This window comes from Melitaea cinxia, chromosome Z, assembly GCF_905220565.1.
Source record: "Melitaea cinxia chromosome Z, ilMelCinx1.1, whole genome shotgun sequence".
Lineage (NCBI taxonomy): Eukaryota > Metazoa > Arthropoda > Insecta > Lepidoptera > Nymphalidae > Melitaea > Melitaea cinxia.
Genome location: NC_059424.1, coordinates 21,709,282 through 21,726,406, shown reverse-complemented (window position 1 = coordinate 21,726,406; position 17,125 = coordinate 21,709,282). Strand labels below are relative to the sequence as shown.

General features: G+C 34.4%; 1 protein-coding gene across 1 annotated transcript in view; it reads left to right on the top strand.

Annotated features, from left to right (window-relative positions):
• Positions 1-16,795, top strand: part of LOC123668610 (1-phosphatidylinositol 4,5-bisphosphate phosphodiesterase gamma-1) — a 33,383-nt gene extending 16,588 nt beyond the window's left edge. The window contains exons 10-12 of the mRNA XM_045602330.1: positions 11,160-11,345; positions 12,255-13,080; positions 16,375-16,795. Of these exons, the coding sequence (XP_045458286.1) occupies positions 11,160-11,345; positions 12,255-13,080; positions 16,375-16,628 (1,266 nt within the window). The 3' untranslated portion in view covers positions 16,629-16,795. The remainder of the gene's footprint in view (positions 1-11,159; positions 11,346-12,254; positions 13,081-16,374) is intronic.
• The last annotated feature ends 330 nt before the right edge of the window (positions 16,796-17,125 follow it).

Here is a 17,125-nt window from a genome sequence, read left to right as displayed (position 1 = left end):
GTCCTTATCCTCACTGTCTATTGAACTGAATACTTTAAAGAAGAAAATTGATACTTTGGAAACTGAAAATAATAGCCGAGAGCAATGGTCACGTAGATCAAATATTGAAGTTTATGGTATACCTGAGAGGAAAAATGAAAACCTAATGGAGATTTTAAAAACAATCTCAGATCGTACTGGTTATCAATTAAATCCTTCTACAGATATTGATTTTGTTACCAGAGTTGCTCATAGTAAAAACGAAAATCGGCTTATCAAACCTATAGTTATTAAGTTCCTGTCACGTTGGAAGAAGGATGACTTCTTGGCGTTAGCTAAAAGACTAAAACTCCAATGTAGTGATATCGGTTTTGCTGGTAATAGCTCTAATGTGTACTTTAAAGAACACCTGACACGTTCTAACAAAGCTCTCCTGCAGGAAGCTAAAAAGTTGGCCAAAGAGAAAAAATTTTCCTATGTTTGGATAAAGAATTGTACTATTATGGTTCGACGTACAGATACCAGTCCAGTATTGCATATATTAAGCAACAGCGATTTGAAAAAAATTGTGTGAATGTCGTTATACCTTACTCTGGTTATTTTTTATTCTTTCATTATTATTTTTTATTTTTTTATTTTTTATATATTCATTGTGTAAAAATAAATTTATTACTTATTGAATTGTCACCCTATTATATAACTAATATTGTAGGTAGCGAGGACATCTTGACTTGTGATTGTTTTGTGTTTGCTAATTGCTTTTACTTTTCTGTTGTGTTTCTTGAGTTGCATTTGGATCGTCTTTATACTTTAGTATTACTGAACTGTGAATGTATTTTCTACGGAAATGGATGATAATATCTCTATTTATTATCAGAATGTTCGTGGCTTACGTTCTAAAACCAATTTATTTTTTCGAAACCTACTTAAAACAGATTTTGGGATTATATGTCTGACAGAAACATGGCTACTGGACGGCATTTTTAACGAGGAATTGTTTGACTCTCGATATTGTGTCTACAGATGCGATAGGGATTATAAGGTACGTGGAAACACTTTAGGTGGTGGTGTTTTAATAGCCGTCAGGCGGGACTTTTTTGTAGATTCTGTTACAGCTATACCTATTATTTGTGCAGTCGCTGAGGTTATCAAAGTAAAAATAAAACTTAGTCGTGAACGAAGATTGCATTTCTTAAACATTTATACTTGTTATTTTCCTCATTGTCAGTTGCATTTTGAGGCACTGTGCGGGTGTTTCGAAATGATTTCAAATGACGTGATTAACTGCCCCGAAGAAGATTATTTTATAGCGGGTGATTTTAACATTTCCGTAGCTAAATGGTATTCTAATGACTCTGTTATGTGTTTGGATAATTCTAATTTAGATAACAATCTCGTCTATGCATTATTTAATTTTCTAAGTTTTACAGGTCTGAATCAATATAATTGTATTCCAAATGTAAATCATAGGTATCTGGATTTAATTATTTGTAGCTGCCACTGTGTAACTTCTAAATCGATTTGTGCGCTTGTCCCCGAGGATAGCCATCATCCGGCAATAGAGGTATGTCTCAATGCTTTTAACCAACAAACCCTTTCTTCTAAATCAAGGACTGTGCGACTATATCGTGCCGTTGATTACAATATTGTCAACGGGATTATTGATAATATTAATTGGTATGAGTTACTGTCGGGCCTCGATATCGATACGTCTGTTACTGTCTTTTATCAAACCATTAATGAAATCATATCCGAATGGGTTCCCGTTAGGGTCGTGGCAGATAGTAGACATTATCCGTGTTGGTATTCGAGCGCTTTAATTAAAATTGTTAGGGAAAAACTCAAATATCACAGAAAGTGGAAAATCTACGGAAGGATTAGTGATTATGATACTTTCAGATTATTAAGGGATAGACAAAAAAGGGCACAAGTATATTGCTATGATACTTATATTAATAACTCAGAAGAAAAAATATTACGACACAGTAAACATTTTTGGTCATTCGTAAAGTCTAAAAAAAGCTGTAATGAATTGCCTGGCACGATGTTTTTGGATGATTTGTCTGCGTCAAATGGTATGGAGATTAGTTCTCTTTTCAACAATTATTTTAAATCAGTCTTTCGATCTAATACGCCCAACACAGATTACGATGTAAATAACTTTAACACGTCTCAAAATTGTCATAATAGTGTTTCAATTGGAACTGTCGATATATCGCCTGGGATTGTATCAAGATATTTAAGGAAACTTGACGTTAATAAGGGTTGTGGCCCTGACCTTATACCTCCATATTTTCTAAAAATGTGTAGTGACAGTCTTGCGCTTCCAATATCTCTGCTTTTTGATAAGTCCCTGAATACCGGAATTATGCCGCTGTTATGGAAACAGTCATTTGTGGTGCCCGTTTTTAAGTCTGGTAATAAACATAATATTCAGAATTACAGACCTATTTCTAAATTGTGTGTTATCGCCAAATTGTTTGAAAAAATTATATATGACAGCATTTTTCCAATTTTAAGGCCTATAATTATTGAACAGCAACACGGTTTTATGAATAAAAAATCTACAGAGTCTAATTTGAATGAATTTTTACACCGAATATTGTCTCATATGGATAGTGGTTGTCAGGTTGACGTCGTGTATACCGACTTCTCAAAAGCATTTGATAAAATTTTGCATTATTTATTAATTCGTAGGCTTGTAGAAGTTGGTATACATGGCGATCTCCTACGTTGGATGATTTCGTATCTTAGGGAGCGGAGTCAGGCTGTGACAGTTAAAGGCTTTTGCTCATCTTTTGTACCCGTTACCTCAGGTGTGCCTCAGGGTTCTCATCTCGGCCCTTTACTTTTTAATCTTTTCATAAATAACATAAATAAGGTATTTAAGAACTCGGAAATATTATTATATGCTGACGACATGAAAATTTTTAAGCCAATTAATACACCTACTGATAGTGCATTGTTGCCGAATGATTTGAACCGTTTATTTGATTACTGTCAATGCAATGGTCTTATCTTGAACATCGAAAAATGCAATGTCATTACTTTTTCGCGTAAACGTAATACAGTGGAGTACAATTACTGTTTTAACAATGAAACAATCAAGAGGGTTACTGAGGTGAGAGACCTGGGAGTGTACCTTGACTGTAAACTTTTATTTAACTGTCATATTGACTACATTGTTGGCAGGGCGTTTCGAATGCTGGGGTTTATTCTTAGGATTGGAAAAGATTTTCGTAACAGTGCCACACTCTTTACTTTGTACAATGCCTACGTTCGCTCAGTTCTTGAATATGCTTCAACTGTGTGGAACCCAATATACAATGTATACATTGATAGAATTGAGAATGTTCAAAAGAAATTTAGTAAACATATTAGTTTTAAAACTAACTACCTGTTCGCGAAGCCATCCAATCTGATCTCTTTAAAGGACCGTCGAATGGTTAGGGACGAGCATTTGCTTTATAAAATACTCATCGGTTATGTTGATACCCCTTATCTTTTGAGTAATATTAGTTTGAGATGTCCTCGTTTACAAGCTCGTAAAAAATTACAATTTTTTGTACCTGTAATTAGAACGAAATATGCTCGGAATATTTTTCTTTATCGTGCATGCAACTCTCATGACAATGTGTTTGGTGACATTGACATGTTTAATGTTAATTTAAATAGATTTAAATCTATCACGATGAATGTCATTTCTCGATGATATTTTAATTTTAATTTAATCTTAATATCTGATATTGTTAGAATTCTGTTACTTTTTTTTTGATGTAATTTTTTTTTTTGTAATCATTTTTTATTGGCATTTTAATTTTGTATACGAAAATATATATCTAAATTTGGACCCGTAGAGTTGAAATTTGTATGCCTTTATTATTATTGTTATTATCATTATTATTATTATGACGTTGTATAGTCTCGGCTAGTAACCATTAAGCCGGGTAGTCGATGACACGGGCCTAGGCCAAATGTACATCAACGGGTTAGCAAATAAAGGGTTATTAAATTTATATACATTATATTTCATAACCGTTAGTGTGACAGTTTATATAAGTGTTAGTCTTTAGTCGGATGGGTTGGGCTCACTTTGGAGAAATTTTCTTACCAATCTGCATGTGTTTAGAATTGCTGCTTTTTGTAATAATTGGTAAGTGCTCGCTGGTAATTTTAGTGTTTGTAGAGACGTATGTAGTTGAGTAGGTATAACTCCTGTTGTGGAAAGTACTATTGGGACTATTGTAACTTTTTGTAAATGCCAAATTCGGGTTATTTCATTTTTTAATTCGGTATATTTAGATAGTTTTTCAGCTATTGTTGATTGTAAATTATGTGTGTTAGGTACTGCTATGTCAATAAGAAAACCAGTCTTGCTTATTTTGTCAATTAGTGTTATATCGGGTCTATTAAAATGGATTGTGCGGTCTGTAAGGATGCCTCGGTCAAAGTACAGTCGTGTAGTGGAGTTTTCTAACGCGGGTTCTGGGGTGTATTTGTAATATGGTAATAATGTGTCTGTTAATTTACATTCATAAGCAAGTTTTTGGTGTATGATACTGGCTATTTGATCGTGTCTGTGTTTATAGTCTGTTTGGGCTATTGATTTGCACGCGCCGGTTATATGTTGGATAGTTTCTGGATTACTGTTACATTTTCTACAAGAATCAGTGGTGGTTAAATTTTTAATTATATATTTTCTATAGTTTTTTGTTTCAATGACCTGATCCTGTATAGCTATCATGAATCCTTCAGTCTCTGGGAAGAGTGCACCTCGATGAAGCCACTCGTTCGACGCTTCTTTGTCGACGTTTGAAAGGCATAGATCCTGGCGGTGTCTTCCGTGTAGAGATTTCTGGGCCCATTCTGTGATTTTAGTTCTGTTGTCAATTAGTGTTTCATTTTTCTGAGCACTTCTAATTTTAAGGTTAAGAGGCGTAAATGCTTGATCCATTTCTGTTATTATTTTATGAAGTCTGGAATATTCTATTTTTGCAAAAAAGTATTTTCTGAGAGTAGAAATCTGTTTATTGTGTAAATTTAAAATATCTACGAGGCCTCTACCTCCTTCTTTTCTGGGTAGTGTTAGTCTTTGTAAGCATGATCTGGGGTGGTGTTTGTGGGATTTAGTCATGGTGGTGTTAATTTTTCGTTGTAGGCTCTTGAGTTCCGATTTTGTCCATTTTATAATACCAAAAGAATATGTAAGTATAGGTATTGCAAAGGTATTGATTGCTTTTATAGTATTACGTGAATATAGCTGTGTTTTTAGTATTGTGTTTAGTCTGTGTTGAAATTGTTGTGTCAGTCTAGTCTTAGCTTCCTTGTGATGTATTTGTAAAGATTGGTCGTATCCTAAATATTTGTAGGTGTCTTCTTCATTTAATGGTTCTATTTTTTCTCCTGTTATTAGCTTATATTGATGTTGATAATTTTTTCCTGCCTTAATTGAGTTGATTCTACATTTATCAATCCCAAATTCCATTTTTATGTCTTTTGTGAACTGTTCTGTTATTTTAGTTATTTCGATTAGTTGATTTTCAGAACTAGAGTATAATTTAATATCGTCCATATACATGAGGTGGTTTAAAATGTAATCTTCACTGTCTATGTCCGTCTGTTTGTCAGTTTGCCGATCAGATAAGGAAATTCCTAATGAAGTAGAGTTTAGTATATTAGAGAGTGGGTTAAGAGCAAGACAAAACCACAAAGGACTCAGAGCATCTCCTTGAAATATACCTCGTTGTATTTTGATTTTTTTGGTCTCTACTAGTGATGTGGCTTGCGTTGTGAGTTGGAGTACGGTTGTCCAGTTTGACATTGTAATTTTTAAAAAATTAATTATAGTTGGATGTATTTTGTAAATTTTTAAGACTTTCATAAGCCACGAGTGAGGAACTGAATCAAAAGCTTTTTTGTAGTCTATGTACATACTGAATAAATCGGATTTGGTTTTTTGGACTTTTTTAAGGATTATGGAATCTATTATTAGTTGTTCTTTGCACCCTTGGCTATACTTTCGGCAACCTTTTTGTTGTTCGGTTAGAATATTGTTTAAGTCGGAATGCGCGTATATTAACTCGGATATGCAAGATGTTAATATTTTGTACAAAGTTTGTAGGCATGTGATAGGTCTATACTTGGCTGGGTTATAGAGGTCGTTTTTGTCTTTTGGTATCATAAATGTTATGCCTGCTGTTAAGTACAATGGAATGATTTCTGGATTTTGTATAAAGTTATTTAAGTGATGGTAAAGATATTTATGGATATTTGTGAGTTTTTTGTACCAGTAACTATGGATATAATCTGATCCTGATGACTTCCAGTTATGTAAATTTCGTAGAACTTTTTCAAATGTTAGCAGGGGGATATGTTCAAATGTCATTGGTCGTATTGTTTCGTCGTTGTTTGATATTTCGGTTTGTATCCAGTTAGCCTGATCATTGTGTTGAACAGGATCTTCCCACATCTTTGCCCAATATTGTCTCACTAAATCCGGATCAGGTGTTTTTGTTGTAATTTCATTTGATATGTTATCCTGCGTGTTGGTTGTAGTTTGTGTAATTTTTCGATAGAATTGTTTCTCGTTTTGAATGAATTGGATGTTTTGTTGTTTTCTTAAAGTACATGCTTTGTATCTTTGTAGTCTACCTGCAACGACGGCTAGTTTTTGTTTTAGGGTATCTAGTGTATGTGTAACTTTTGTATTTTGTTCTTCGTGTATAGTATGAACTTTATATTGTTCTATTATTTTATTTACATGATTAATTACCTTTCTACTTCTATTGCCATTATTAAATTCTGTTAATCTACCTATTTTGCTTCGTAAGTCCTTAACTTTTCTTTCTAAGCGTTTCTGCCAATTCGGTTTATGTTCTGTTTTATTTTTAGAATGTTGTGTGTGAATTTGTAAATTTATTTTTGACCCATTAGCTTTAGCAGCGGTGAAAGCTGCACAGTATATTATAGTTTGTAGTGTTAAAAAGTCTGTATTTTCATTAACATTCTCAGGTATTGTTACTTCATTCAAGTAGTTGACTATATTTGCAAATTTTTTGGATGGTTTTTGTTTGGGTATGTAAGTTCTATTTTCTGGTTCAGTGTTTTTGTAAAATTCAAATGTTTGTTGAAAAATCTGGTCAATTTCCAAATGCCTATTTCCATTAATTATTTCACTTTGTGGTTCACCTGGGTCGTTTACGGTATCCATAATTAATGACTGATTATTAACTGAAGGTTGTTGTATAGTGTTTTTACTGTTATTTGTAGACTGAATGTTCGTGTTATCGGATACAGAATTTGTGACATCGATGCAGTTGCTTATCTCTCTACTATTTACTTGTAATTCTTTAGATACTTCTAGCTTTAACTGACTTAATCTATTACTATCGATATATTTATTATTTACAATTGCTCTCCTCTGGTCAGCTACTCGTTGCTCATTTAGGAATGTTAATGAAGGGAATCGGTTTATGAAATCATTGTACAGTTGTTTTCGATATGCACTGTTATTTAAGCCTAAGGATGTTATTCTATAGTATGATCGCATTATTGCTTCATTGTGTTCGCGGGTCCATCTCATCCGGCGTTGTGTAGTGTTACTAACTGTAGGAACTTCTGAGGGTAAACAATGTGTTTGTGACTTGACTGACTCAACTTCTAGAGCATGATGATGTTTTGGTTTTTGGGTGTAATGTGACGAAATGCTGTTATTCATTTGGGTTAATTCTGTTTTTACTTCATCGTATATCTGGTCTATTATATTTTGTGGTAACAGTTTATTTCGGACTATAGCTCTACGTTGATCTCCTATTCTTTGTCGGCTAACTTGCATGTTTGGAAATTTTTCTGTAAATTTTAAGTGGAGTGGTTCAAGATAAGATCTTGTGTCTAAATTTAATTCAGTTAATTGAAGATAAGTACGCAGTATGAACGTATTCATTTCTCGTGTCCATCGCCTGCGCCGATTATGAGCACTCTCAATGGGTGCAAGCTCAGTGTCAATATTGACATCTTGCACAACACTTTCGAGTGAAGTGTTGGTGTTCAATGATTTTCTTGTCATATAAGAAGGGCAAGTAGAAGGAACAGATGTAAAAAGAGAATTGGTTTCATCGCCCGAAGAGTCGGCTGTAGCATCAACATCGGGAGTCCGCCTAATCAACTCTCGAGGTCCGGCTGTAGTCTTCTTGTCGATAGGAGCCCGCCTGTTCAACTCCACATCGCCGATGGTTCGCATACTGTGGCACCCAGCATCGGCTCCAGGTGCGCCCCGGCGACCCCCGGGCAGCGGCCGTAAATTATAAATTCGATTACTATTCTCCATGAAAAAAAGGGGTGTTTGGGAATCCTTAGTTGGGAAGAACCTAAAAATGCCTCAGGTGTAAGTGGCTATGACTATAGTATCTCCCTATTGGGGTGGTCTTCCCGTAAGCCCCCCCACCACGACAAGGTGATTCCCCTGGGGGGGTTATTATTATTATTATTAATGTACTAATTGCTATTATTTGTGCTATTATTATGTGAAGACTTAACTGGTAAATGTATGTCACTTAAATTTTATTTTTAATGTATATCAAACTGTATGTCTTCCTAATAAACATAAATAAATAAATAAACATCTAAATTATGTACCATAGCTAAAATGTTCGAAAAAATTATCTACGATAACATCTATCCATTTGTACGGGGTATTCTGATTGATGAACAACATGGTTTCGTCGATAGAAGATCCGTTGAAACTAATGTGTGTGAGCTGATTCATCGTGTACTGAAAGCTATGGATGGTGGTGACCAGGTGGACGTCGTGTATACCGACTTCTCGAAGGCTTTCGATAAAATATCCCATAACATACTTTTAAATAAACTGGAGCAAGTTGGTATACACGGTGACCTACTTAGGTGGTTTTCGTCTTATCTTCGGGACAGAAGTCAGGCAGTGACAATAAGAGGCTTTTGTTCATCTTTTACTCCTGTTTCTTCTGGTGTACCACAGGGCTCTCACCTTGGTCCGTTGCTCTTTAATATCTTTATAAACGATATTTGTAAAGTTTTCGAGCACTCTTCGATATTATTATTTGCAGATGACTTGAAGGTTTTTAGAAGGGTATCTGTGCTGCCAGATTGTTTGCTATTACAAGAAGACTTAAATAAATTATGCAAGTATTGTGAGGATAATCAGCTTTCTCTAAATGTTAAAAAATGCAGCGTCATCTCATTTACACGTAAAAAAACGCCGATTTCTTTTAACTACCATCTAAACGACAAAATTATTGACCGCGTTGCGGGGGTGAGAGACCTGGGTATTTACTTGGATAATAAGTTAACATTTGGGAGCCATATAGATCAAATTGTTGCTAAGTCTTATCGGATGCTTGGCTTTATACTGAGGGTTGGTAAGGATTTTAAAGACTACTATACTCTTATTATTCTTTACAATGGCCTGGTGCGCTCTTTGTTGGAATTTGGATCTACTATCTGGAACCCTCAATATAAGATATATGTTGAGTCCGTTGAAAAAATACAAGCTAAATTCCTTAAACATTTGAATTATAGGTTTTGTCGCTCTTATCATGACTTGCCTAGTTTCAATTCACTAGAAGTTCGCCGTACAATGAAAGATCAAATCTTTCTGTATAAACTAGTCAATAATGTTATCGATAGTCCTTATTTACTAAGTTGTTTGAACTTTAATCTCCCTAAATTTTTTAAACGTAAAAATGATCTTTTTTATTTGCCCAATACTAGAACTAAATATGCCCAAAATGATTTTATTCGTCGTTCCTGCAATATATATAATAGAAAATTTTATAACGTTGATATATTCTCATGTTCGTTATTAAGTTTTAGACGTAACATTAATCAATTAATGAACCAATGAATTTAATTATTTTATGTTTTATTTGCTTTTTATTATTTTTTTGATTTTCATTTTATTTATTAACATTTTCAATTGTTAAGTTACTCAATTTTGTGTTTTAATTCTAATTTAATTTATTTTTATTTAAATTATAATTTGATCTTAGTTTGATTTTAATTTTAATTTTGATTTTGTATTTGTATTTTATTTCTTGTTTTAGATATTTTATTTCTAATTATAAATTTTTTTGCGCTCTGCTTACTGTGTTAGTTGTTAGTGGAAACTTAACTGGTATATGCACTATCTTATTGCTGTTTTTTTTTACTTTGTGTTATATTTTACTGTTTGTTTCCCAAATAAAAATAATAAAAAAAAAAAAAAAAAAAAAAAAAAAAAAAAAAATTGAGAAAGGTATGCTCAGATGGTTTGCTCATGTCGAGAGAATGAGTGAAGAACGATTGACGAAAAAAGTGTATAAGGCAAGTGTGAATGGAAGGGGTAGACCTAGGCGGACGTTCCGAGACCAAAGAAGGGACGTCTTGACAAAAGGCCAGGTCAAGAGTATCCTAAACCGAAGAGCATGTATGAAGGGAATAATGGAAGTGGACGAAGCGAAAGAAGTATGTAAGGATCGTAGCAATTGGAAAGAAGTGGTGTCTGCCTACCCCTACGGGAAAGAGGCGTGATTATATATATATGTATGGATATTTCTTAATATGTACTAACCTATACTAATATTATAAACCTGAGAAGTTGGTTTGTTTGTTTAAACGCGCTAATCTCAGGAATTACTGGTTCGAATCGCAAAATTCCTCTAAGTTGGATAGCCCTCATAAAAATTTAATAATAATCTTAATTTATATATGAACAAAAATGATTATTATCATTACATAGTATAAAACAAAGTCGCTTCCCGCTGTCTGTATGTTTAGATCTTTAAAACTACGCAACGGATTTCGATGCGGTTTTCTTTAGTAGATAGAATGTATATCTTATAATACATGCATACTATAGTAGAGGAACACTAATTGTTTTAGAGGTGTCTAGTGTGATGCCGTAAATAAGCACATTGTTTTGCGCTTACATTGCAAATATTTATTTTATATTTTATATTTACTATCAGCATTGCAGCCGTGCGGTGCCGGGGCGGGTCGCTAGTTTGTCACTATTCAAAAGTTCTAAATTTGAAGTGTTTTTTCATTTCCATATTTTGTCACATTTATTATACGTTCGCGTCTTCCTCTAGTCAATATAGCTAGCTAAGCTAAATTTTGAATTTGTTGATGAAATCCGATACTAATAGAAGATTCTGGTATATCAGGTGACAGTGAAGGCTCTGTATGACTACAGAGCTCGCCAGGATGACGAGCTCTCGTTTTGCAAGCATGCCATTATCACTAACGTGGATAAGCCTGACGATGGCTGGTGGCGTGGGGATTACGGCGGCAAGCGCAGACATTGGTTCCCAGCAAACTATGTGCAGGAGATCGAGACCAGTCTGGATAACGTGAGTATCTGACCGGCTCTGGAAATGATTTAGTTCGACGAATTCGTTTGATACGATCCCCTTGATCGAGTGACCAAACTAATAGCCAACTGTTTCTGTAGGAATTCTTGTAAAATGCTATCTATTACATGCACATGCATTAAAAATAATGTCGTAAGGGCCAAAAAAAAAAAATTCAAGACGGAGCCCTTTAAGACGAAAGATATGGAAGCATTTTTTCTAAAATGCTACATAATTAAGCTTATGTGATGTAATAACCACGTAAGCAAAATTTGTCGCTCACGTATCATCGGAAGCGAAAGGCTTTAGAGCGACGAAGAGCTTGTTTCTAGAAGTCGTTCATCCATAAATATGTCGCCGGAGGGCGTAGTATCGATTTCGTTTATATTTTTTTTATATGTCACTGTAACTCGACGTGAAGTACGCAGGGCGGTAAGCGCGTCATTTGATAGCGTCGCTCTGTTGTGTAAAGTTGTCCAAAATGCCGAGTTGGTGGACCAAGTTGCGCCCCAACTGCTTCGGGGTGATAAATATCTTTATTTGATTTGACTTTAATTTATTTTATTTTGTTTACAAACGAATTCGTTGATCGTTAAATCATTCTGTCCAAATCCGTTAATTATATTAGTAATATTTTTCAGATTTATTTATTTATTTTATTTAGCTTATAATAGGAATATATAATACTAAATACAAAACCAAAGAGTGAATAACAAGCTACTACTATTGATATTGTTTGATTTTTTAAATATATACATTGCTCCTGGTCGTTAAATAGTAATTTCTGTGCCCTATGTTAGCTATGAATAAAATAAATTGATTAATATTAGAGTGAGACATGTAGTTTTATCATATTAATTAGTACAGCTTTTGAGTAGGTGCGATACTAATGTCAAATTTTTCTGTCAGGGCTGTATCGACAACGAATCAGCGGCGCTCGGTTCCTTACAAAAGGGCGTCGTAGACGTCCTCGGCGCGGTGGTGGAACTAGTGGTCGGGGAGGAAAGTGGTTCGTCTCGTTGGATCGTTCGCATCCAGAGTCCCGCTATGTGTGCCCCGTTCGACATGGCTGCCCCCACGCGGGATATGGCCCTAGAGTGGATGTCGGTGATTAAAGAGGCTGCCCAAATTGCGACTGCCCGATCTCAATTAAACAAAAAAATGGAAAGAACGTGGCGCATCGCGAAGGAAATGTCCGATCTAATCATCTACTGCCGTTCTGTCACATTCAATATGGAAAAATTCAAGAACGGCTTCGTCTTTTACGAAATGTCGTCCTTCCCCGAGAGCAAGGCCGAGCGCCTCATGTGCCAGCAGGACACGGCATTTTTCATAAAATATCACCAGACCCAACTTAGCCGAGTATACCCCAAAGGACAGAGGATCGATTCGTCCAATTACAATCCCGTACAGTTCTGGAACGTGGGTTCGCAAATGGTCGCTCTAAATTATCAGACCGGAGACAAGGCGATGCAGATCAATTTAGGGAGATTTCGCGGTAACGGGAGATGTGGATACATATTGAAGCCGGATTTTATGTTCGACGAGAGCTACGATCCCAACGAGGACTTTGAGAGCATCGCTAAGAGGGTGGTCCCCGTCAAAGTGATGCTGCGGATTGTCGGAGCGCGGCATCTCTCCAAGTCCGGTAGGGGAACGGCGAGCCCCTTTGTCGAAATAGAAGTGATCGGCGCCAATATCGACAGCGGGGTCAAACTGTCGACGAGGGTTGTCAGTAAGTATATTTGTCACCCAAAACACTCTCACACACAAATTCTGTTCTGCCTAAACTAACTTTCGCATCTATCGATAAAGGAAAACACTTAAACGCCCAAGAGTAGTGCCCGTAAAGTAACTTGTACATTTTTACAATAATGGATTAAAACGGTGTCATAAAACTGGGTTAATTGTCATTTTTAAATAGTCATGTTAAATTCACTCCAGCACCTTGCAACAGCTTTTTCTCCTTAATATCCAATTATTAAGTCTAGTTTTGCGCATAAAGTAGTAAATTACACACTCCTAACATTGTAAATATTTAGTTTTTTTTTTTTGAATTTCGCTTAATAACACAATATTTATGCACAGCTTAAATTTTAAAAGTGGCAGCGCATTGCCATCTTGTGATTCATAGAACCTTACTTGGCAAATGATACGTTCTTAGTTATACCACTTAGCTAGGCTAGCTAGATTAGCTAAGTGGTATAAACATATAGCAGACGTATTGACGCCTGTATGTTTTGCGTGTAACTAATTTTTATTTGTATCTTTTGGCTGCACACGGAAATTTACATGGCTTCCGAATCTGCTGAAAGATAAGCTAAATATTATTATGTAATTTAATTTAATTTTTAGAGATGTAACGGATATCCGGGTTAGGCAATCCTCGAACGTTTATATACTTATAGAATATATGTGTTCGAGTCTTCTCAGTAAGTGGGCCTACATTAGCTTGGGAATATTACGCTTCAGCCTTTAATACTCCACTGTTGGGCATAGGCATCTTTCCCCAAGAAGGATAAGGATCATTGCTTAATCCACCACGCTGCTCCGATGCGGGTTGGCGGATATATTAAATTAAATATTAAACTATTCGGCTGATTTCGAGTAATACGCATCTCGAATAATCTTTCGATAACTTCATTGTAACGTGAAAATATGTATTTCAATAAACGCTGCACATTCGATTTTGCGTGTTCCCTTGTTGCGGATATTTGTTAGTATAATAAGCGAACCAGACAGGATGTCAGTGAGTTTTGAAAAATATGGAATAAAATTGTAATATTTCGATTGACGTAAAGTAAAAAAAAAAAAATATTCAAAAACAACTATTTTTAATGGCAATACGTTTTCAGTAATAATAACTCTTGTTGCGGAGATTTGTTAGTATAATAAGGGAAGTCAGGGAATATCAGAAAGTTGATAATTTGCGAACAGCCTTACAAAACGTATATTGCACTTGTGACCAGATATCACTAACCACGCCGTGGCAACTTGTAAATAAAACAACACTCATTATTGTAAACATTTTTGAAAAATCTGTATTAGTGTATGTTTTGTATGTTGTCCTAAAAAAAAAAAAAATAAATGTTATAATACTTATTTAAATTTAATCAAAATTATTTCGCGATTTATCCTTAAAGTAATAAAATGCAGTTTTTGTTTTAAAAAACTAACTGTGGAATTTCTGGCAGATTCTTCTCTGCAGAATTCAAGTTCCGAGTCGTCGGTAGTTTCTCTTGTTAACTATAATTAATTAGTAAAAAATAAATAGAAAATTATATTTCGATTAGCCCGCTGGCGTAGTTTGTAGTGGCCCTGATTTCTGCTCCGCTGTTTGTCGGTTCGATTCACGCCTGATTTATATAATTATTTCGTTTGAAGCCTAATTGAATAAAGTAATTTGTGATTATGATATTAATTTAGATTAAATTACAATCCATTACATCTCTAAATATAAACGAAATAAAATATTCACTTTCAAGATGAACCAAATTATAATAAATATAACAAAGAATTAACGATAACTTAACAATCGATTGCATATTTTTAACTGGCAAGTATGAAATTTCAAATTATTTAAGAAAAATAGAGATTTCTTCATTGTATTCTTTTTTTTTTTTGTAAAAGTTACTCATTTCTAAGAAAGGAGAAGTTGAACTGGTGATTCTTATCAAATATTTAAACATTATTATTATATTAAATATATTTTTATAGTTGATCTTGAAAGTGAAATGATTCGATTCATAACTTAATTTGATTATACTTCTCAACCTATTTAAATACAATCCTTCAAACCACTATTTGGTCAATTAAAATGATAAAACTAGAACTAGACATCAACTTGAATATTGTACATATCACTTTTGAAGTATTGTATTGTATGGTACTGTTATTATATATCACAAAAACTTAAATTGCTCATATTAAATATTTTTTACCATAATTAAATTTTGAAATTTTGCACCTTATTTACTTCAAAAAGACATGGTTAAAATCGATAATTGTTGTAAAGTTATAATTCTTGTCAATTTTTGATCAACTAACCTTCTTAAAATATTCTTAAAATGATAGCTTTTACTAATATTCTTAACAAAGTAGTCGACCTACACGACATAATTATATTGTGTTGTAACATTTGCACAAATTATGCTTCAAGCTTTAGCGCCATAGCACCAGTAAAAATATTACAATACAGTACAATCTTTTTAAACCTATTTAACACGCGTTTTACTTATGTCGTGTACTCCGGCTATACAAAATTATATTTTTGCCCCATATTAAGACGCTGCGCATACGTGGCAACTATTTTTGCCAGTACAAGCAACTGAAGTTGCTGGTTTCTGCAATTTTAAAACGTCATATCGCTTGGTGTTATTAGTCAAAACTATTAAGCACGTAGGTAGGTATATGCAGCGCCTTATTTCATCAGTACATAGGTTGAGAAGCTTTGTAATCTCTTTTTTTTTTTTTTGAATTTGTCTTGTTGTGAATGTAAATTTAATAATCTTATTTTATTCGTAGGCTTATTGGAATGTTTTTGTTGTGGGTTCATACCAAATTCACAAAAAAAACACGGTCAGTGAAAGTCGAATTTGGAATAAAATATTTTGTTTTAATTTCCAATAGCCTTGACGTTATGTTTCAGCTTCTTATATATATGTTGAGTTAGAACTGTAAGAGTGTAAGTTTACATTATCATTTTGACGTCATTTTGACATTTGTCAAAAAAGGTCGTTTCGAAATTTATCTGACAAAAAAAAAACTATATTAATAATCGCATTATTTGAGTGAATTACAGAGTATTCCGTTGACAGTTTTGCCTAATTTTTTTTTTAATTTTTCGTATTTGTTGATGTATTTGCATGTTTGCATATTCATACTAGTTGAGCGATCTACATAAATTTACTTAAAGGCATAAAATACAGATAAAAAATATAAAATGTGACCACTAAGTAAACTTACACTCGCTCGATGTCACCGTGTCGTTTTTCCCGCCCACCGTACACTAATCTAAGAACATTTTCAGATGACAACGGAATTAACCCGATATGGAACGAATTGTGCGAATTCAACGTGTACTACCCGGAGCTGGCCATGATCAGGTTCTCAGTACAGGATGAAGATATGTTCGGCGACCCCAACTTCATGGGACAAACCACTTTCCCTATGAACGGCATCAGGACCGGATATAGAAGCGTCATCCTGGAAAACGCCTACTCCGAAGAACTGGAATTGTCATCGCTTCTAGTTTACGTATCTTTTAACAACGGCCAAATGTAAAACCATCTGTCTGGATCTAATCTCGAACACGAGCTCTCTAACGATGGTAGGTAAATGTCACGTAATTTTAACATGTCTCGATGTTATATCTATCTCGATGTTTGTGTAGAATACAGTAGGTAATCAAATGTTAATTGAAATCTATATACGAATGTAGCTACGTTATCTCATTGACTATATAATGTAGTTAAATATCTTGCAAAGGAAAGTATCAACGAAATAAGATTTATCTATATATATATATATATATTATATATAATCAATTTATCTATCTATTTAATTTGGATTGTGAAAGGAAAATGATAGGTGCTTTGTCATGTCAACGTTATCGTTCAACGAAACGACCGTCGAGCTTCTCGGTTCGTGATAGTATTATTATTTACTAGCTGTGCCCGCGGCTTCGCCCGCGTTGAAATCAGTGTGTCACAAAGTTTTCCCGGCACACTTCCAGTTAAACTCTCATTATAATCGGCTTAGCCGTTCCGTAAACCTTCCTC